The following is a 23,593-nucleotide window of genomic DNA, read 5'->3' on the forward strand; positions in this document are numbered from 1 at the left end:
TAAATTAATTGACTTGGCTTGTGACAGGATCTCACTATGTAGTTCTGACTATCCTAGAGCTCACTCTCTAGACCAGCTAGCTTCAAACTCAGAGATCTGCCTGCTTCTGCTTCCCTGAGTGCTGGGATTAAAGGTGTGTGTGTACCTGGCTTGATAGGTAGGATAAATATAAACTAAATAAGAGCGACACTGATGTGGACTGGCAGTATAACTCCTCAGTAGAGCAGTTGCTTAGCATGCACAGTTCCCTGCGCTTGGTTCTCAGTGCTGCAAACATGAAAACAACTATGGTTGTCCTTCCATGAGCCTCTGAAAGATGACTTGGCCTGGGCCTGGGATGGTGGTACATACATGTAATTCCAGCACACAGGCCAAGAGGCAGGAGGATTATGACTTTGAGGCCACCCTGGGCTACATAATAATACCCTGTCTCAAGAAAGGGAAACAAAAAAGTATTTGCCCTAAATCTAGTTCTCTATCAGGTGAATGCAGGCTGTTCGTGGCTATGTAGAGAGCAGCCCCAAATGATGGAATTATGGGTTGTGGCTTCAGAATTGTCTGCGATCCCCAGATAACTTTCAGAGTCTAGAGCATTTCATCAAATCATCCACAATTAAATTTTAGGGAGATCTGAATGTAATGTAAAGACGTGGGACCTAAAGCAAAGGTGGGGAAGTCTATGATTTCCATCAGCAGGCAACATGCTAGTTCCCAGCCTGCTGGGTGGAGAGAAGCTGAGGACGAAGACACAGTGTTGGTAGTGAATTTGGAAATACCAGGATCAGTCAGTGCAGTTGTCACTCCCCGCTCTGTTCCTTTTTATTGCAGATTTCATCCACACCTGTGAAAAGCTCTGCCATGAAGGAGACTGTGGGCCGTGCTCTCGCACATCAGTCATTTCCTGCAGATGCTCCTTCAGAACAAAGGTAAGGTAAAACTGTTTAGCATGGTGATTGTGAGAGCGGAGGAACCAGAATAATCGAGCTTTACTCCAGTATATGACTCACTGAATTCCCCCAGTGGAGCGTCTGGAGGGTCGCTCACCCCAAGTACAGATGTGAAGAAAGAAACAGCCTACAAAACTCCTCAATTGAGAGTTTAGACAACTACTAACATGGCCAACATGGCCACTTATCCCTCATCTGAGCTGAAAGCCAGTGGCCCCAGGACAGCTCACAACGTGATAATTTGGTAGACCGAATTCACTGAACACTGTCACAGTTGTGATTGCAGGAAAGGACACAGTTTAGAATTAGTCAATAGAAAAGACATGTAGGAAAGAGCCAAGAAAAAGCAAATGTGATGCTCCATTTGTCCTTCCTCTACGACCTTCTTAGGGTCTGTGTGTGATAATATATGGAGAATAGTCCAGCCAGGAAGGCTCACAAAAACCTGTGTGTCTAGAACTGTGTTGTCATCCTGGTATGGTGGACTAGCTACAAGGCCAGTCTCAGTCTCTCCGGACTTTGGTAGCTACTGTGTGACCAAAGCCTCAAGCCTAAAACTGTCCAGTGTGGCCAGCCTGCTTCTATGTCATGTGCTGAAGACTACCCTGTTGACACAAGCCATAGACTAACAGTGTTACTCAACTAAACAGTACCTCTTGAGAGCCAAGTACAAAGGCCAGGATTCAGATTCTAATTTCAGCCCTAGATAGTGATTGGGCATCTGGCTGTCGCTCTGGAGTTGGGCTTTAGTGCCTATTTCTGTTTCTAACCAAAAGAGGCATGACGTGGAGCCTTCTAAGTAATGATCTGTCCTGTTGTTCTACCAGGAAGTCATTTCAGTTCATGTCAGGACTTGCTCTAAAGAACACAGGCTAGGATGAAAACAGACCTTAACAGTTGATTCTTTTTGTTAAAGTAGTTAAGGTCTGAACAACAACTGATTCCCAGATTATTTTGAGGATGTAATTAGTGTAATGGATAAGTTTCAAAATAAAAGAAAAAAGGAAACATAGTATAATGATTGCTATGATGGCCATTGTGTAAAGCTTATGGGGTATTTGTACTAAAAGCCACAGTGTATGTGACTGTAGCATCACTTCTTACTTTGTAAATGCCAGAGTAATGACTGAAGGAGTTGATGGTGTAGCTTAGTGATAAAACATGTGCTTATCGTATAAGGCTTGAGTTCAGTCTTCAGAACCCCCAGAAAAGCCAGGGCTTTGAGATGTTACCACTTAATGATCACCAATTTTGTAAGGGCCACAGGGTGCTGCTCTTAGGGACTTTTGAACAAGAGTTGCAAGTAGGGTGAGAAACAAGCTATATAGGCAACTGCTGTGTGCTTGCATTTCTCTCCAGCAGCCACATCTCTGCTTTCTTGCTTCCATTCATGCTGTCCTCACGCTCACAACCCATGCAGTGAGTGTATTCTTCAAAAGCTTTGTAAATTGAACTTATGCAACTCTTTCTAGTTGGTATGAGTAAACCCTTTTGACAAGTTAAAAATTGTCTTCATGCTCGACAGTGGTGGTGCATGCCTTTAATCCCAGCACTTGGGAGGCAGAGGCAGGCAGATTTCTGAGTTCGAGGCCAGCCTGGTCTACAGAGTGAGTTCCAGGACAACCAGGCTATACAGAGAAACCCTGTCTCAAAAAAAACAAAACAAAACAAAAAAAAAGCTCTTCAGAAAATTGATATCACTTAGCCACATGGATTTTTCTTTCTTTGTTTTGTTTTTCAAGACAGGGTTTCTCTGTGTGGCCTGGCTCTCTTAGAACTCTCTGTAGACCAGGCTGGCCTTGTTGTACCACAGGCTTGCCTATCTCTACCTCCCGGGTGCTGGGACTAAAGACGTGTGCCACCATGTCTGGCTACATGGGTGTTTCACAAAATGCTGCTTTTAGTGGGATGAAAGCAAATTTGAACAAGTGTTGTTTTCTTTCTTTCTTTCTTTTTTTCTTCTTATTGATTTGTATTTTGATCTTTTGAGATAGGGTCTCAGTCTGTAACCCACACTATACCTCACAGTACTGCCCAGGCCAGCCTTGAATTCAAAACCTGCCTCAGCTCTGGAGTGCTGAGATTATATGCATCATACCCAGCTAAAAATCTTTACTTTCTTATACCACTTCACATCTATTTGCAGTTGGCAAGTTTGTAAATTAGAGCCATTTTTACAAAGTGAGCCCAGTGCAGCTTCCCGCAGCCAGGCTCCTGCTACCTCGTGACTGATTCGGTTCCCCACGCATCATCCTTACCACATATTTCCCGCCTGATCTCGCCTAAGCAAATGGCATGTGGTAGGCCTTTGGGGCTCCTCTCAGGGTTGAAGCCATTGTAATAGAGCTCCAAGGCCCAAAGGCCTGCTTATTTTCTTAGCTTGTGGTATTTTCAGGGCACATGCTTTCCCTTAGATTAAATGACGGCAAATTATTACCTATTTTCAATTTTTAAAAGTTAATCTTTCATGTTTTCAATGAGTTACTTTTTTGAGACCTAGTCTCTCTGTGTTGCCTGACGTGAATTCATTGTCCTGGTCCTGCGCCCCCGTGCAGGCTTTACAGGCGTGTAGCATGCTCATCTTCAATATCCACTCTTGCATCTGTCTGTGCCCTGGTCAGGAAATCATGTTTCCATACCTTTAGACACCCCTTTCTTTTCAGACTTTATAATTCCTAATCTGCTTTGGGTTTCAAGACCAGAGCACAAAGATTGTTGGAATTTCATTGCCTGAAAAGTCAGGGAACGTAGGATCTTGTGATTGAAGCACACTGACATAATTGGGGCAGCTCCGGGCTGGAGCCGGTGAATAACCATGTTATAGTCTGTGTTCTTCTGCAGGGCTCATTTTAATTACTCCTAAAGTAGCTACTGTTTCTTTTCTTTTTCTATAGGAGCTTCCGTGTACCAGTCTTAAAAGTGAAGGTATGACTGTAAGGGGACACAAGGGAACTTTCTGGAATGAAGACAATGCCCTGTGTATTTATAAAATACTGAGTTACATGTTTGTCAAAATTCAGTGAAGAAACATTTAAGATTTGTCCATCACATTTATTTATTTATTTATTTATTTATTTATTTATTTATTTATTTTTTTGTTTTTTCGAGACAGGGTTTCTCTGTATAGCCCTGGCTGTCCTGGAACTCACTCTGTAGACCAGGCTGGCCTCGAACTCAGAAATCTGCCTGCCTCTGCCTCCCATGTGCTGGGATTAAAGGCGTGCGCCACCACCACCCGGCTTGTCCATTACATTTATAATTTTTGTGGTTAAAGGAGAAAAAAATCATCCATTGAATTCTAGTTAGTAGATTTATCTTCTTAAAAATTGAGCTAAATACACTCAGCTTACTTTGAAATACATATTAAAAATAAGTTGTACTCAGGTGTGGTAGTACGTGCCCACAGTTCCAGAATTCTGGAAATGGAGGCAGGACAGTTGAGGATCTGAAGCCTTGTCTCAGCCTCTAACAGCAGTTTCAGGCCCACCTGCATTATACGCCTATATTGTCACCTATTTTGAAATAGATATGAGGCTGAAATATCTCAGCTGGTAAAAGCTGTACAAGCCTGATGCCGAGTTCAATCCTAGAACCCACTTGAGCCAGATGTGGTATAATTCCACCATTCCTACTGCAAGATGGGAAGTAGAGACAAGACACTCAAGGGTCAGCTCAGTCTTGAGTCTCTTAAAGCTACAGATACTACAAAATACCTGCCTAAACAGGTGAAGAAAGACTCCCAGAAGCTGTTCTGTGACCTTCACCATACATATTGTATCAGACACAAAGTCATTTTTTAAAGGAGGCTCTCTTACAGATGACTCAGCCTGCAGTCATGAGAACAAGAGTTGAGATAATAAGCCGGGCATTGTGTACGTGATGTGCTCCCAGCTCCAAGCAGCTACATGTTCTACCTTTCCAGCCTGGCTAGGAAAACTGGAGCCATGTTCAGGGAAGACCTTACCACAAAGGAATAGTAGGCAGGGTAGTAGAGGACATCTGATGTACTCACCTGTGCATGTGTTCACAAACACAAGCACAAAGCTTAAATGAATGAATGAGTGAATGAATGAATGAATGAATGAATGAATGAATGGATAAAAATAAATAAATAAATGGCAAGGGCTCTGAGATTGCTCAGCAGTACTGGCTGCTCTTAGACGACCTGGGTTTGGTTCCCAGCTCCCACAGAGGAACTCACAACCATCTGTAACGCCAATTCCAGGGAATCTCATACCCTGCTCTTCTGACTTCCATAGGCACCAGTCATACATATAGGACATACACATATATTTATTCCTTTGGGGGTTTGTTTTTAGACAAAGCCTGGCCTAGTCACTAGGATTACAGGTATATATTACCATATCTGTCAATACCTTGGAAATTTTATAAGTTGTGGGTGCAGGTGAGGCTGGATCGATCGATTGATTGATTGATTGATTTTAAAGATTTATTTATTACATGTAAGTACACTGTAGCTGTTCTCAGACACACCAGCAGACACTCCCACTTTGGATGGTTGTGAGCCACCGTGTGGTTGCTGGGATTTGACCTCAGAACCTGCATTTATTTTTATGCTCTTGATGCCTGACCCCTTGGTGCCTGGTAGGACTGTGAGGGTCTTCCTTAGCCATTGATCCTGATCTCCCACTCTATACCTGACAGTTTGTCTTATCTAAGTCACCCTAAAACTGGAGAAGTTTGAGATGACAATATGTACAACATACTCGTGTTGTGGTTGGGAGGAGAGCAGTGTTGAGGGTGGTTCTGAAAGTAACCACAGAAGACGCTGGAAGTGCAGCTCACAACACGGAATTAGCCAGTTTAGAACATACAGCTCGGCAACATTCAGTACACTTACGATGTTACAGAACATCACTCTGCCGCATGCCAAAATAACTTCTTTATCCCAAAAGGAACCCCCCATGCTTCTCAAGCATTCACCCCTCACTCAGACTTCCTGTATAACTAACTACTGTCAACATTCAGACTCTGTGGATTAGTATATATGTATTATTATACAGTGTATATCTTCTTGGTTTATTTCATTTATCATTTTTTTTGAAGTTTGACACTTATGGCTAAATACTTCACTTTATTGATATACTGAATATTCTTTATCCATTCATTAGCTGATACCTATTTAGGGGATTTCTACTTTTTGGCTACTGTGAATAATGCTCCTATAAAATTTACATGATTTTTTTTTTTTTTTTTTTTTTTTTTAAAGTACATTGGGGTTTTTCCAGTATAGATGATTGTAAAAGATCACAGACAATTAAACCCTAACTGTTCGCTTCTCAGTGTTCTCCTGTCTGTTGTTGCATTTTCAGATGTTCTAACTCTTTTTTTTTTTTTTTTTTTTGAGCCAGGGTGTCTATGCTTAAGCTGGTCTCTGACTCACTATATAGTCAAAGATGCACTTGCAACTACCTGCAGAATGCTGGGACTATAGGCATGCACCTCTTCCTCCAGTTTTTAAACAAGTTTTTATTTAAATGCATTTTAAACTTTTTGCTTTTACTTATTTTTGAGATAAGATCTCACTCTGTAGTCCAGGCTGGCCTTAAACTTGTGCTGGTCTTCTTGTCTTGGCCTCTTATTTCAGTGCTGTGATTGTAAGTATAAAATGCAATACCCAATATGTTTTTGTTGTTCTTTTGTGAGAAAGGTTTTTCCCATATCCAGGGCTGACCTAGAATTCTCTGTGCATCTAAGAATCATCTTGAATTTCTGATCCCCTTGCCTAAACCCTCTGAGTCCCGGGATTACAGGCATACACTGCCACACTGGGATTATGCACGTTGTAGCCCAAGAGGGATCCATAGTAGTGGCAAAACCAAACCAACCTGTAGCCGTCACAACTAAATGCATGCGGTTTTGATTTTCATTTCTGTGGCCACTTGTATGTCTTTTGGGAAAGGATCTCTAAATCATTTGTACTTTTTAAAAGCTGGGTTGTTCTTTCTGTTGTCAATTTGTAATATATATCTGGATCTTGGATGCTTATGAGGTATGTAATTTATAAATGTGTTTCTGTTTTGTGAGGTGTTGATATTTTTTTATGATGTCCTTCAATTTCATACACAAAAGCTTTTTATTTTACTGAGTTTGTGTTGTGTGTGCCTTAGGTATCCTGACTTTTTTTTTTTTCCCCCTCTTCTCCTTTTTAGCGGGGATTGAATCCAGGGCCTCACACATTCTAGAACAGTGCTGTAACACTAAGCTAGCCTAATCCTCTAATTACTTTCTAAAGTGTATATATAAAACATAGCGCTACATACTGTCTGGTTTTTGTGTGTGGTGCCAGGGCCTTGAGCAGGCTGCATAGGCAACCTGCCTGAGTGCTTCTCCAGAGCCCATTTGATTTTTGTTAGATGTATATGTACTCCATCTACAGATTATGGGTACACCTTTTCTCTACACTTTTACCACATCATGTATTAATCAGCTTTGGTTCTTTGTTTTCACAGATAAAAGTAATATTTTAAACACATTTTCATCATTAATCTATTTATATTACGTTTGTATTTCTTCAGCCTGTATTCACTCAAATGTGTGTTAAGTGAATGTTTACACCTTTTGCATGTTTATTTTTTCTTTAATTGGCTGTAATAGATGCTACATTTATGTGCGACAAACGGTGTAACAAGAAACGATTGTGCGGGCGACATAAATGTAACGAGATCTGCTGTGTGGTAAGTGACTTACCATTTGTTGGTGTTATCTGAGTCCATTCATTTGGGAGCCTCAGCCCTCTGGAATGTGATTTAGAAATCAACCGGAGGGGCCCTAAGCGGCCATCAGAGAGCTCTCCTAGTCTGCACGCACACACATTGAGCAGACATGGCCTTTTGAGGCTCTCCATGATGGCAGCTCACATATAGGAAGACAGAAGGCCTCCAGCACTAGTCCTGAGAAAGTTTGAGGTTTAATTTTGTGGATATGTGCCTTGTTGGTCATTGTGGAGGCATGTACATGTGCGTGCAGGTGTCTGCAGAAGCTAGAAGGGTGAGATTTCTCTGGCACTGCAGTCACAGGCAGCTGTGAGCCATCTGACATGGCACCTGGCAACCAGTCTGTCCTCTGTGAAGACCCTAACTACTGAGCCATCTCTCCTGCTCCCAAGACAACTTCAGATAAGAAAGGTCCTTCAGGGTGACTTATGCCCCAGCATAGACTGGTGTGGGCTTAGCAGGTTGAGCTTTGGGTTTTGTGCCCAAAATGGGGCCAGATCAGAGGCCAGAATGGGTTTGCTGGGTTTGTTGGTTTGTTTTTTAAATGCAGATTCTCCTTCTGTTGCCTAAGCTGACCTACCTAAAACTTGCCTTGTAGAGCAGACTTGCCTTTAACTCAGATCTGCCTGCCTCTGCCTCGCAAGTACCGGATACCAAGTAAAGGCGTGTGCCATGACACTTGGCACAGTGTTTTCCTTTACATTTTCTGTTTTGCAGCTAGGGATATAGTACAGTGCTTACCTCACAAGCATAAGGACCTGCTGGGCATGGGGCCTAGAGAGGTGGCTCAGTGGTTAGGAACACTGGCTGTTCTCCCAGAGGACCCACATTCAATTCCCAGCACCCATATGGCAGCTCACAACTGTCTAACTCCAGTTCTAGGTGACATACATGTAGATCAAATATCAATGTACATAAAATATTTTTTTAAATGTTGTGCATGGTGGTATGTGTTTGAATCCTAGTGCTGGGGCGACAAAGACAGGAGACTCCTTAGAGCTTGCTTGCCAGCCATTCTAACCTGGTTGATGAACTCCAGGTTAATGAGAGACCCTATCTAAAGGAGGCAGAAAATAGTATGAGTTTGGCCTCTGGAATCTACACGAGTTCACACACACATGTGCACCCTTATATGCATAATGAAAAAAAAGTTTTACTTAACACAATGAAGTGCGATGGTACTGTGTTTTGAACCAAGGTTGATAAGTCGGTGTTTGGAAGCCTAGACTTCCTCTGATTATCAGAAAACTCAAACAAGATTAGAGCTGTACAGTGAGGCTCACCCAGTGTCCAGCTCCAGGGAGTGCTCTGCTCAGTCTCAGCGTCCCTGGTTCCCCTCCTCTCCTTGATGGCTCTGAAGCCCTTCTCATCCATCTTCCCTTCTTCAGTGTGCACAGCTTTGTGTTTGTTTTGTTTGTAAAGTGGAGATAATAGTGTTAACAGATAGAGCTCTTTCCTTCTAGGACAAGGAGCACAAGTGTCCTTTGATTTGTGGGAGGAAACTCCGCTGTGGCCTTCATCGGTGTGAAGAACCTTGTCATCGAGGGAACTGTCAGACCTGCTGGCAAGCCAGTGAGTACCTTCCTCTGGACTTCTGGAGCTGCTGGCAGCCCCATGCACCTTTATTCCCAGCACGTGGAGGCAGAGGCAGGCAGATCTTTGTCGGTTTGAGATTAGCCTGGTCTACATAATGAGTTTCAGGACTACATGTAGCCAGAGCTATGTATAGAGAGAGAGCCTGTCTAAAAAACAAAAGTTTCCTAGAAACTTTGAGCAATCGGTTTGCTTAGATTAATATGCGTTACTGAACTAAGTGTTAATATTTCAAACATGTTGAGACATTTTATTCTTAGCCAAACACAGTAGTGCATTACCATGATGAAGGTGGGAGAACAATTAAATCACACATCTATGCATATTATTATATTCATGTTCATCTATGTACAGACTCACAAAGGCTTCTTTTGTTTCGTCCTTTCCCTCAGGCTTTGATGAATTAACCTGCCACTGTGGCGCCTCTGTGATCTACCCACCAGTTCCCTGTGGGACTAGGCCTCCTGAGTGTACCCAAACCTGTGCCAGGATCCATGAATGTGACCATCCAGGTGAGTCACTTCGTGTTGTCACCTCCCAGCCTCCTCATACCCTGCCTGTCATTCGCAAGGTTGCTGTGTGACTGCAGAGTTCTGTCCATGTAGGTATGCGTGATCTAAGCCACACTGTGCCTCCTCAACAGAATGTTCGTCTCTTATAATTAGATATTTTCTTCCTTTACATTTCAGATGCTATCCCGAAAGTCCCCTATACCCTCCCCCAGCCCTGCTCCCCTGCCCACCCACTCCCACTGATGGCTGACTAGGCCATCCTTTGCTACATATGCAGCTAGAGACACAGCTCTGGGGTGCTGGTTAGTTCATGTCGTTGTTCCTCCTCCTAATTCTTTACTATTGTAGTTGTCAAGCACATCCAACAGTTTGGAAGAAACCCTACTCTTGTCTTTCTTGTCTTTCACAGACTTCTGTTTCTTTGTTGCCTCTACTTTTGATGCATATTTCAAAACTGAACATTGTTTTTATAGAATTAAAGGTAACCTAGTTAAAGCCAGCAGGTAAAGGGGATGGCCTGAGTTTGATTTCCTGGTCTCTTGTGGTGGAAAGAAAGAACCAATACCTGAGAGTTGTCCTCTGCCCTCCACACACATGCATGCCACATACGCTCTCATATGCATGCGCAATCACACGTGCGTGCGCACATACACACACACACTCTCAGTGTGAAAGAACAAGTAGGTAAATAATAATAACAAAAAATTATTGAGGGGGTGAAAAAAGAAAAAATATTGAACTTGGTTTTTGTTTAGAGAAGCCATATTAAATTATTAACCTGCCACTGTGGGATCTCTGTATAATTTAAATTAAATTATACAAAAATGTAAGCCAAATGATTGGTGTTATATCATTTATTATGGTACTTTTTTAAAGGTTCATTTTATTTTTAATTATAAGTGTGTGTTTTTGTGTGTGTTATATGTATATTCCATTTTTTCTAAAAATGAGGTTTTATTGAATGTAATGATTTTAAACTTGCTTTTTTTTGTTGTTATTACCTTTACATGTGTTTGAGTATGTTTATTGGGGTGTTTTCTGAGGGGTTGAGACAGTCTTGGTTTATAGCTAGCCTGATCTCCAGCTTGCTTATTAGGCTGGCCTCAAATTCTTGTTCCTTCTGCCTCTGTGTTTTGGGTGCTGGGGTTACAAGCATACAGCAGCATATCTTAACAATGTAGTACCAATTTGTATTCACTCACTTAGATAATTATTTTAGATTTTATTTGTATGCCATAGCACACATAGAGGTCAGGGGACAACCTACAAGAATTGGCTCTCTCTACTATTTAGGTCCTAAGGATCAATCTCAGGTTGTTGGATTTGGTGACAAGCATCTTCATCCAATAAGCCATCCTGCCCACCCACACACATTTTATTTTTAATGTGTTGTATGGGTGTTTTGCCTCCATGTTTATCTGTCTATACAACAGTTGCATACAGTGTCAACTAAAGAAGAGGGAATTGGATCTTCTGGAACTGGAGTTACAGATATTTGTAAGGTGCTATGTAGAATCACACTGGGGTCCTCTAGTCTTAACTGCCGAGCTATCTCTCCCACCCCCAACATTGATTTTTAAAATAACAGTAGAGTGACCTGTTACATCAGTGGTTCCTAACCTTCCTAATGCTGAAACCCTTTACTACAATTCCTTGTGTTGGGGTGACCCCTAGCCATGAAATTATTCTCATTGCTATTTCATTACTGTAATTTTGTTATGAATTGTAATGTAAATATCTGTTTTCCAATGGTCTCATGCAACTCCCTGTGAAAGGATTATTCAGTACCCACCTCCATCTACTTCCCCCAAAAAGAGGCAACAACCCACAGGTTGTTACTGAATAAACCACCATTTTTCTAGTCCATATTATGTTATTGGATATTTGTTTTTAGTTTTTCTCTGATAATTGCACAGGTACCAGGCCAAAAGCCATTTGAAATCACACTACATTTTTCCCTGTACCCAGTGTAGTTACTAACTGTTGTCTTGGATCATATTGGATGCTGCTGCGTGACAGGACTTTTCCTGAGGAGACACAAAACATACATCTACTCCCCCAGATAGGGGACCCACAACAGATCAAAGTACAGATACCACCAAAATCCAGCTTGGTTCATCAGTGACTTTTATTGGTGTTATTTGCAAAAATGGGTGAGGAATTACTTAGAGGAACAGAAAAGACTTAGTAACACCTGGATCAGCATAATCCACCTTCACAGTTCACAGCTCCCAAAGCTGAGAGCCTAAAACACACCTCACAGCCTACAGGCAGCTCAGCAGATTGGAGAGTGCCCTTTCCTGGTGCCCCTCCTCCTCCTCCAGGTCCCTGGGCTTGTGTCAGGGTCTTTGCAGGTTGGCTAGTCTGAAAGTGACTCTGCTTTCTATTGTTTACCCTGGAAGGGAGGGGGATGCTGACCTAGTCAATCTCAGAGGAAACCCATACACAACAGGTGCATTGTTTCATTTACCAAGCCCTGTGAAATAACTCAAGGCACTGGAGAAGGAATCCCACACTAAGTCTAGCCATGTGATTTGAGGACTTGCTCTCAGTCTTTTAAGTTAATAAAGTAAAATAGAACTAAGCAAATTTGTCTTGAAGTGAAAGCCCTTTCTTGGGAAACTTAGAATGATCTTCCCAACATGGTTTTTAAGTTCCTTTCTTGGTAGTCACACCAGCATGAATTGTCCTGAGGCCAGTTCCAGCCAGCCCCTCTTTCTACCACATGCAGGATTATAGGTGATGTCCAAATCCTCCTGCGTAGTATCCTTAGGAAGAATTTTGTCTTGACGTTGTCCTGTCTGTCTGTCTGTGTGTGTCTTAATATCCAGCATGGTGTCAGGCAGGGGGAACTTCATAGGTTTAAAAAAATTCCCATTATGAGGTTCTCTTGTTCAAAACCTGTGAGTGTAGATGGGCCAGGAAACAAGGAGGCAAGCCTTGTGCTCTGGAGGAAGACATGAGGGATATTGGAAGCTGAGGATGGGATACTTAACTCACACCGATGGCAAGGAAAGTAATCAGTGGCAGCATTTAAATCATTTTCTAAACAGGGTTTCTACGGATGGGTAGTTTGCCTTCATGTATGTGTGTGCACCCGGTATGCTGGGTGACTCAAGGCCAGAAAGGGGTGTCAGATTCCCCGAAACTGAACTTACAGATGGTTTTGAGCTACCATATGGGTGCTAAGAATTGAACCTGCATCCTCTGGAGGAGCAGCCGGTGCTTGTAAGTGTTGAGCTATGTGTGCAGCCCACTGTAAAAGCATCTCACATAGAATAGTTGATAGATGTTAGGACATGGCTTATCAGTGCAGTCGAAAAGAAAGCTAAAAGTCAAGCACAGACCAAAATGGCTCTCCTGGGGCTGAGAGGGAGGCGGCTCTGTTTCTAGGATTTGCATGCCTCTGGAACCAGAGCAGCGGACTTTAACTGCCAAGCCATCTTCCTTGCCCCAAATGTTCATTTTTCAGTACTCGAATATAAAGCAAAATAGGTTTAACTTCCTTGTCGTGACCATTTAGAGAAAGTCCTAAGTCTGGAATTTGAAAGTCTGATGCCATTTATAACATGTTTGTAGTGTTTGTGACCTTACTTAGAAATTATTCCTAAAGCTGTGTTTCTGTTTTTGCAGTATATCATTCTTGTCATAGTGAGGAGAAGTGTCCCCCTTGTACTTTCCTAACTCAGAAGTGGTGCATGGGCAAGCATGAGGTAAGTTTCCTCTCTGAGTGTTCTTTGTTCCACTCAGAAATGTATAATTTAATTGCTTAAACATTGTTAGTCTTAGTTCTCAAAATAAATATCATCCAGGAAGCAGTGCTTTCTGAGAGCACCTTTTTCATTTTATATTAAAATTTGCATACAATAAAAGTTACCAAGAGCTAACAGTGAGTCAGCAGGTTAAGAAACTTCCCTTACAGAACTGACGACCTGTATAAAAGACGGAAGTAAAATATTGACTCCAGAGTTGACTTCACATAGATGCCATAGCACACTTGCATGCACACACACAGTAATAATAAAGTAAAATAAAAATTTGAAATTTATTTATGTGTATGAGTGTTTTCCTTGCACATATATCTGTGTGCCTGGTGCCCATGGAGCCTAGAAGAGGACATCAGATTCCCTGGTACTGGCGTCACAGATGGGGTTCTGAGCTGCCATGTGGATGCTGGGAGTTTAAGCCTGGGTCCTCTAGAAGAAGAGCTGGTGTGCTTCTGAACTGCTGAGCCATCTCTAACCCTGTAGGATCTTAATCTGATTGCGACCCAGAAACACAGCTGATGGCCATGAGAGCTCATGCTGAAGGAGACCTGGGTCTTCTGGAAGAGAGAGCAGTATCATCTCTGTACTGCTGAGCCATGTCCCAGCCCCCAACACAGAGTTTTTAAGGGCATATTTGAGCCAGCAAGACGGCTTAGTGGGTAAGGGCACTTGCTGCCAAGCCTGATGAACTGGGTGTGCTCCCCAGAGCCCAGTTGGTGAAAGGGGAGAGCCAACTCCACAAGTTGTTCTCTGACCTCCACATACGTGTACACGTGTGTGAAATTCTTATATATTTTAAATACTGTGTAAGGGCTGGAGAGATGGCTCATCTGTTAGAAGCACTTGCTGCTCCTTCCACAGGAAGAGTTCCCAGCATCCACATGGCAACTCAAAACCATTTCTCATTCCAGTTCACAGAAATCTATACGTTCTTCTGCCCTGAAAAGGCATAAGCCATGTATATATACATGCAGGCAAAACACTTATGCAAATAATTAAATAAAAGTTTAGAGACCAGTGTATATTTAGGAGCCCGCCAGATGGTTCAGTGGGTAAAGGTGTGTGCCAAGCCTGGCAGCCTAAGTTCAGTCCCTGGATCATGTGGTAGACCCAGCGACTGTCCTCTGACTGCGACAGGAGCATGGCACATGTACATTACACACAAGCATCATTTATTTTATTTATTTACTTACTTACTTATTTATTTATATGAGCACACTGTTGCTGTCTTCAGACACACCAGAAGAGGGCGTCAGATCCCTTTAAAGATGGCTTTGAGCCACCATGTGGTTGCTAGGAATTGCTCAGGACCTCTAGAAAAGCAGTCTTAAACACTCTTAACCACTCAACCGTCTCTCCAGCCCACAAGCGTTTTTTTTAATGCATATTTATTACAGATAGTTGAGAAAATACTGTTCTAACAAAAAATACTTTTTGCTGGGGATTAAACCAAGGGCTTTGCACATGTTTAGTATACTGGTTAGTTTTAAATAACACAACTGACACAACATACATACATACACATATATATGTGTATATATATATATATATATATATATATATATATATATATACATATACATATATACATATTTTTTCCCCCTTACGAGAGAAGAGTTTTAATGAGAAATTACTTACACCAGGTTGGCCTGTAGCTTTGTGGATGGAGAACTGACACTTAATAGATGTGAGAAAACCTTTCCTCAGTGTGTAAGAGTGGAGAAATCAAGCTGAGCAGCAAGTAAGCAAGAAATGGAACAAGCAGCATCTCTTTGCTCTTAGCTTTGGTTAGCTGTTGAGCTCCTCTCTAACTTCCTGCCATAATGGATTTAACTTGGAATTGTAAGCCAAACAAAAACCATTTCCTACCTCTGAGACCTTTTTCTTTGGGTGTCTTTGGGTATCTGTCTCAGCAATATACCTAAATAACACATAAATGAGGCTAGAACGGAGGTCAGCACTGAGGAGTGGGGTTGTGGCTGTGATAAATCTGAACATGTTTTTGGAGGAGGAATGTGGAAGACTTTGGAACTGGGCTGAAAAGCCCAGTAAATGCTTTTTGCAGAGCTAAATGGGCCATTCTAGTGGAAGCACAGAAGAAATATGTGCCCTTTGAGGGCTGATTCTTGAAGTTTCCAGGGGAAACAAGAACTTTATCAGGAATTAGGCCTTATATTTAGTATTTTGGCTAATACTCTGTGTATCCTGATCAGACTGTGCTGAAGAAAAGCCATGATTGATAAGAGATCAGCACTACGGAGGCAGAACCTTCTGTGCCTCCTAGAGACAATAGAAAGTATGTCCTTGGGGTCCGCACAAAGCAGCTAACCGAGCTGTTGTCCAGGGTCAGGCCACATCTCAAGCCTGCAGCAGAACTTGACATTGTAAGAATTACCTACCACATGATACTGGTTTTGAAGGCACAAAAAGATCATGGAAACCAGCTGAAGGCAGACACTGTATGGCAGGGTCCAAGTCCCTACAGAGAGTCGTGGAGAAGCCATTGGTGAAAGTGAAGCCTCAGTAGCAATGGAGAGACACCCCACAGTATTGGAGATGCCAGAAGTGCTGAGAGCTGCTGGTGTGGCATCGATCCAGCCTAAGAAAGAAGCTCTGTGTCCTGTGGATGCGAGTTGAAGAAGTGAGGCTGCCTAAGCCCTCTGGAGCCTGGAAGATAATATGATTGAGTTCCACGTGTTGGACATTGAACTACAGGATTTTGGTTTTGCTTTAGCATAGCTGCTTTTATGCCCTAGTTCTTCCCTTTTGGAATAAGAATGTTTAAGTATGTAACTTGTTTTTTATTTTGCAGGAGCTCACAATTAAGAAACTTTGGACTTTTAAAGAGACTTTGGACTTTTGAAGTGTTGGAATTTTTGAAGACTTTGGGGGGCTTTTTTGGAGTTGGACTATATTTTATATTAAGATATTACCATGAGATTTGGGGATAAGAAATGGAAAGTTATTGCACAAAGTGATATGTTTGTGTGCTAAGTTGACATGGGATGAATTGTGCTGGTTTAACTGTCAACTTGACAACCTAGAATCACCCAGAGAGTCTTAGTGAGGAATTGCTTAGATCTCTATCGGTATGTCTATGGGAGATTGTCTTGATTGTTAATTAATGTGGGAAGACACCACCCACTATGAGAGGTACCATTCCCTAGGCAGAAAATCCCAAACTGTATGAATGGAAAAATCAAGCTGAGCAGCAAGCAAACAACATGCATGTATTCATTTCTCTCCTCCCTTGACTGTGGATGTGATATGACTAGCTGCTTGAGTCCCTGCCTTGACTTAATGCAATAATGAACTGTACCCTGGAATTGTAAGCCAAATAAACCCTTTCCTCCTCTATGTTTCCTCTTGTCAGGCTGTTTTATCACAGCAACAGAAATGGCAAGGGTCCTGTGACTGATGTATGTACCCAGCCCAGTGAAACAAAAGTGCTGTGTAACTAGGGATATGTGATACATGCTTCTCCTTCTCCAAGATGATATGTTTTCTAACCTGCTCTTGTTACTTCATAACATGACTCTTGACATCTGTAACGTGTTTTCATTATTCTTTTATCTTTAATGAACTTTTTTCTGTACTTATTTCCTGTGGTAGTTCTTTTTGATTTTTGAGACAGTTTTACTGTGTACCCTGGCTAGCCATGAACTCAGAGATCCTCCTGCCTCTGCCTCCCAAGTTCTGGAATTAAAGGCATGAGCTGCACTGTCTAGCCTCCTGTGATAGCTCTTAAGTCTCTATAAAGTGTGTGTGTGTGTGTGTGTGTGTGTGTGTGTGTGTGTGTGTGTGTGTGTGTGTTTGCCTTCTTGCTTTAAGGTAGGATTTTATATTGGCCTCGAACTTGCCATATAGTCAAACATCTTGAACATCATGTTTCTCTTGCCTCTGTGTCTTGGTACTGGTATGTGCCACCCTATCCAGATTGCGAATCTTACTTTCTGTTAGTTTATCTACCAGGAAATACTCATTTATTATCTTTACTCAATGAATAATAATCGAGTACCCAATCTAGACCAGGTAAAAGTATAGATGTGTGGTCATACCCCTGCCTTTATGGATCAATTGTTCAGGAATGAGTGTGTTGTTAGAAACAGACAATTGTAAGAATAATTTGAGGACTGAGGAGTCCTAGGGAGACAGATCTTGCCCAAGAAGGCATTGTAGAGCAAGTAACTCTACAGGACACTTAAGATCTAATGAGGCGTGAAGTGTGGGAGGCCAGTGCACAGCATAAGCAGAAGGTACCTCTTAAGTCCAAAGCCACTGGGAGCATGTGTGCTCGACATCTGGAAGTCAGGTGTCATGGCAGCTGGACACTAGCCTGTGCTTATAATCTCAGCCTTAGACAGGCTGAGAGGAAGATTGAGAGTTTGAGACCAGCCTGGGTTATCCCATGTCAAGTCATGTGTTACTTAAAAATTATCTCTACATTTCAAGGGCTCTTGAATTTGAGTGAATATATAAAAATATCCCTGAAGCTGAGCACAGTAGCTTACACCTGTAATCCCAGCCCTTGGGGAAGTGTAAGCAGGAGGACCACAAGTTCAAAGCCAGCCTGTACTGCGAGAGCCTCTTTCCAAAAAAAAAGTCATCTTTGATCCCATAGTAATAAATTTCCAATGTGTTCTCCAGCCATGGGAGACCTAGAAGCAGGTAATTTCTCAAGAAATAAAATGAGTTGGGAGTTCCTGTTTCCTCTTCATTTTTTAAGTGTGTGTGTGTGTGTGTGTGTGTGTGTGTGTGTGTGTGTGTGTTGGGAGAAGGTGTGTGTCACAGTTTTGTGTGGAGATAGCATGACAGCTCAGAGGAGTTGGTTCTCTCCTGATGGGTCCTAGGGATTGAGTTCAGTTCACTGGGCTTGGCAACACACGCTTTCACCCACTGAGCCAATTTGCCAGTCCTCGCCGCTTCTTTATGACAGTGTTACCTGAAGTTATAAGGCCATCAGCTTAGAGATGTGATGAAATAGTTGAAGATTTAATCACATAATACAGCCCTGCAGCAGTGCCAAGGGTATCCCCATACGTTAGTTTTCCAACTCGGAACCCTATCAGACTGGCTGATGATACGTCTCATCCTCCTAGCCTGTCAGAGTTCATTCATCCTACCTCACCTGAGTGCTAGGGCAGTAGACGTGTACACCGTCATGCTTACAGTGTTGTAAAAGTATTCCCTAGTTACCTGGGCCCATCTTACCCAGCTGAGGAAGCTTGTTGGCTCACACATGGTTGCTGCCACAGCTTTATATTTAAGCAGAGTTCCATTTGTCTTCCTTTCCTGACCACTTGGACATTTGGACTTTAAAGTCTAACTGTTGCCAGGTGGTAGTGGTGCATGCTCTTAATCCCAACACTCGGGAGACAGAGGCAGGCAGATCTCAGAGTTGGAGGCCAGTTTGGTCTACAGAGTGACTTCCAGGATAGTCAAAGCTACACAGAGAAACCCTGCCCCCCCCCCCAAAAAGAAAACAGCCATGCACAATGTCATGCATATGCATAGAACCCTAAAATCAGGACTCCAGGGCCACCCATGATTGAATTGCTTGAGGCTGGCCTTGACTATTGGAGATACTGTTTCAAAAATTCCTAAACAGCAGCAGGTAAAGGAACCTGCCACTAAGCCTGATGGTGGCCTGAGTTTAGTCCCTGGGCTCACATGATGGAAGCCAGAGAACCAACTCCACCAAACTGTTCTTTGACCTCTTCATAGATACCATGATGCACATACTAAATTCATATCAAAACAACATACAGCTCTTTTCTAAAGAGTCTAAGGTCTAGGAACATAACTCAATGCTACAGTATTTACCTAGAATGCCTTCCTGAGGCTCCCAGTTCAGTCTTGATGCTGGAAAAAAAAAAAAAAAAAGAAAGTAAAAGAATGCATTCTAAGTGAAAACTCACCCAGAACCCACACAAAGATGAGAATCTGGCTACTTCTGTCTCTCCTAGTTACGAAGCAACATCCCCTGTCACCTGGTTGACATCTCTTGCGGATTACCCTGCAGTGCCATGCTACCCTGTGGGATGCACAAATGTCAAAGACTCTGTCACAAAGGAGAATGTCTTGTGGATGAGGCCTGCAAGCAGCCCTGTACCACACCCAGAGCTGACTGTGGCCACCCATGTATGGCACCCTGCCACCCCAGTTTACCCTGCCCTGTGACCGCTTGTAAAGCCAAGGTAAGTGTTAACCCATGGCTAGTGAGTCCAGAATTGACTTCAGCGGCCACCATATATGCATTCTGGGAACTGCAAGTCATCAAGAGAAATCATACTGTCTGTGCATGATACGGTGTGAGGTACCGGTGCTGAGCCTAGTGAACGAGAACAAATACGTGGTCCCTTACAATCAAACAGTAGCTAAGCGATGGCTCAGGTCATTAAGACCATGGTGTCATAGTTAACCCTCTTGGAAGGTAAGATTGGTCTGAGGAATCACAGAAGGCCACCCTGCAGAGATGAGACGAATCATCTTGAGTCAGCTAGGCCTTGGTTGGACCTGCGTCAGATATGTACACTGGATTCGGTGGTACAAGCTTCGATCTAGATTTGCCCTGTCAACGAGGAGTAAGAAGAGAAGTAGTTTCCAGAAAGGAACCTTATGACCAGGACATGCGCCTCCCAACGTGCCCATTGCTATGCCCTCAGTTTGCATGTATGGTGGTTAGCAGCTTCAGTCTGGAGAAGCCGATCCAGCGGCTCTTAGCCGTGGCTGGATCTGGGACGGGCTGTAAAAGTGAAGCCTGCCTGGCTCGCATGCGGGTCTCCTGTGGGAAGAGTCACTCCACGCTAACTAATGTTTCAGGTGGAGTTACAGTGCGAATGTGGAAGAAGGAAGGAGATGATGATTTGCTCTGAAGCATCAGGGACTTATCAAAGGTTAGTGCTGCAGAGATGCTCAGAATGGGTGGCTCGGTGGAATAGGGGTTCGGGTGCCGCCTCTCTAGTGCTGGAGACATGCTAAGCAAATGAGTGCGCTGCCACCAAGCTCTAGTTCCAGCCCGAGGAGGTTGGTGGGTTTCTTGTTACTTTTGGGTTGTCTGGGGAGTATTGCCTGTGTGTGTACGTGCATGTTCGTGTACATGTGTGTACATACACATGTGCCACAGCGCATGTGTGAAAGTAAAAGGACATTTGAGGGAGTTGGCTTTCTCTCTCTATGTGGGATCAGAATGAGATTATCAGGCTTGACTGCAAGCAGTTTCACCTGTTGAACCATCCTGCCAGTCCCTTAGAAAGATTTTAAAGGGGCTGGAGAGATGGCTCAGCAGTTAGGAGCACTGACTGCTCTTCCTGAGGTCCTGAGTTCAATTCCCAGCAACCACATGGTGGCTCACAACCATCTGCAATGGGATCTGATGCCCTCTTCTGGGGTGTCTGAGGACAGTGATGGTGTATTCATATAAATAAAATATATAAATATTTTTTAAAGAAGATTTTAAAGTAGAGTTTTACATCTAGGGCCGGAGAGGTGGCATAGCGATTAAGAGCACTCATTACTCTTCTAAGAGCCTGAGTCCGGATTCCAGGCAGCTCCTGATCTGACAACACTGGAGCTTCAAAGAGTCCAATGCCCCCTGTGGCCTCCTCCACTCCCACACAAGCACATGGCATGCACACTCGTGCACACACACAGAAGAGGTTACTCTAATGCGTTTGACGTGCTTTACGGTACCTTTATGGCTTGGTGAGATGGCTCAGCAGGTAAAAGCTCATACAGACTTGATAACCAGAGTGTCACTCCTGGAGGGAAAGGAGAACAGTCCCACTAAGTTGTCCTCTGACTGCTACCTGTCATCATGACATGCAGGCCCCACCAACACATACATACATCATGCATACACAGTAAGAAAATTAAAAATATTTAAGTGCCTTTTCTTCCCTTTAATTTGTAAAAGACATACTTTGCTTCCCTCCTTCCCCACTCTTTCCCCTTTTCATCTAATTTCCCTGTGAGATAGGATGGAAGCTGTCTTGAAGTTAGGTAACTGCTTTACTATTTTACCTTTTCTTGTTGGAGGCACAGTAAGGCACTGTGTCTCGTCACAGCGTGTGCTTTCTGACTGTTCTGGTAGATATTCTTTTAGCCCCCCAAAGCCTGGACAGCCATGTGGTTGTACAAAGATCTGAGTATAGAGGTGAACTGTGAACGTCTGGCTACATATGTCTCTAACTAGATGTGAAGGCGTGCTGTGGCTATAGGACTACAGGTGTGCACCGATGTCTGATTGGCTGTTGGTTGCTTTTGCTCATTGTTTTTGGTTTTGGAGACAAGGTTTTACTTTGTAATTGTGGCTTGCCAGAACTCACTGCGTGGACCAGGCTGGCTTCAAACTCACTGAGGTCTACCAACCTCTGCCTCCCAAGAGCTAGGATCAAAGGTGTTCACCACTGGTTGTCTGTTTGAATAGAGCTAGGCATTGGCCTAGATGCTCTGGAGATGGAAAGCCTTGTTAACTCTTCATGTGCAGCTGCTTAGGACATAGATCATAAGCTTCCAAGTAGTACTACGGTAAACATTAATAATAGAGCTTCCGAGGTCACACACGCTATCTTGTGGTTAGTGGGCTCTGAGGAAGTGTCCGTATCCCTAGCACAGGGGGTCCTGTTGTCCTGAAATGCCTCTTTTTTTTTTTTTTTTTTTTTTTTTTTTTTTTTTTTTTTTAAATTTCAGAATAGCTGCTATTTCTATGGCCTCTAAAATAATGGACATGCAGCTTGGAGACTCGGTGGAGATCAGCAAGTTCATTACCAAGAAGGAAGTCCAACAAGCCAGGTAATTCTGGAAGTGTACACTGCTGCCTTCCAGTTCAGTAGTTTCTACAGGATTTCATATATCTCAGCCCTCCAAGGCAGTCTCACACAAAATGGGAATTCAGTAAATGTGGATGTTGGGATCGTGTGCACCACGATCGCTGAGGCCTGCTCAGAACTCACCTAAGATCCAAGTCGGTTTTCGGGGCCTCACTTCTGTCCATGACAGAGAAAGAGGCAGAGATCTGAGATCCAGAGTGGACTGAAGTGGGGCACAGTCTGAACCCACCAAGGACTGCTAGACCCCCTATAACCTGGGAGGCCACCCATCTCCCTTGTGGAGGACCCACTTAGCCATCTCTGAACTGCTCGTAGGGAAGACAGTGGTGGCTGGGTGTGCAAGCCTGAGATACACATGCCCTCCTAACTGCGCCTAAGCTACTGTGTCCTCGCAGTCTGAGATTGTCTTACAAGCAGGAGCTGTGGAGCCTGTGCCCTGACCACTGTTTCATTTGTTCCTCAGGCTGCAGTGTGATGAGGAGTGTGCTGCCCTGGAAAGGAGAAAGTAAGTGCTTTCAGGAGCTCCAGCAACTAACTGGAGGAGGCAGCCCTCTTCCCTCACCTCTGTCCACGGTCCTAACTGCTGTCAGCAGAGGAGTGTGCTCCTAAGAGCGGGGTTGACTGAGATAAGCCAGTCCGGTAGCTTCAGTGTGTTCAGAACCGTGAACAGTGTGGTTTTGGCATGGTGTCAACTTCATGTGGCACACACTTCCTTCCCAGCAGAGATAAGAGGCTGTGAGAAGTGTTGAATGGGTGTTTTTATTGTAACATAACATAAGGATCTAGGAAGATAGCTCCGTCTATAAATATTTGCACAGAAGCATAAAGGCCTAGAGTCAGATCCCTAGCACTCAAGTACAGTTGGGCATGGTGCCAGGGTGGCGGGGGGTGGAAACAGAAGGAAGCCAGTAGCCAGATCATCGGCAGGCCCCACGGTCACAGACACCTCATCTCGAAGATCTCCAGTGTACAGCCAGTATGATCTATATAGTGGATTCCAGGGCAGAAGGACTATGTAGAAAGACTTTGTCTCAAAAGTAGTACTCTAGTCTGCACATACACAATACAGCCAGGCACGGGGGGACACACCTGTACTGTCCGCCAGGCACGATGGGACACACCTGTACTGTCCGCCAGGCACGGTGGGACACACCTGTACTGTCCGCCAGGCACGGTGGGACACACCTGTACTGTCCGCCAGGCACG

The 23,593-nt window shown here is 43.5% G+C and overlaps 1 protein-coding gene across 5 annotated transcripts in view; it reads left to right on the forward strand.

Moving 5' to 3' along the window:
- The window catches only part of Nfx1 (nuclear transcription factor, X-box binding 1), a 53,748-nt gene that overhangs the window by 23,740 nt on the left and 6,415 nt on the right, over positions 1 to 23,593 (forward strand). The window contains exons 10-19 of one of the 5 annotated variants that reach the window (XM_021222033.2): positions 829 to 926; positions 3,842 to 3,872; positions 7,566 to 7,645; positions 9,148 to 9,256; positions 9,670 to 9,789; positions 13,423 to 13,502; positions 19,523 to 19,753; positions 20,379 to 20,452; positions 22,248 to 22,349; positions 22,851 to 22,892. In XM_021222033.2, the coding sequence (XP_021077692.1) occupies positions 829 to 926; positions 3,842 to 3,872; positions 7,566 to 7,645; positions 9,148 to 9,256; positions 9,670 to 9,789; positions 13,423 to 13,502; positions 19,523 to 19,753; positions 20,379 to 20,452; positions 22,248 to 22,349; positions 22,851 to 22,892 (967 nt within the window). The other 4 variants (XM_029533253.1, XM_029533254.1, XM_029533255.1 and 1 more) reach the window with 4 other exon arrangements.

This window comes from Mus pahari, chromosome 22 (genome assembly GCF_900095145.1).
Source record: "Mus pahari chromosome 22, PAHARI_EIJ_v1.1, whole genome shotgun sequence".
Taxonomy (NCBI): Eukaryota; Metazoa; Chordata; class Mammalia; order Rodentia; family Muridae; genus Mus; species Mus pahari.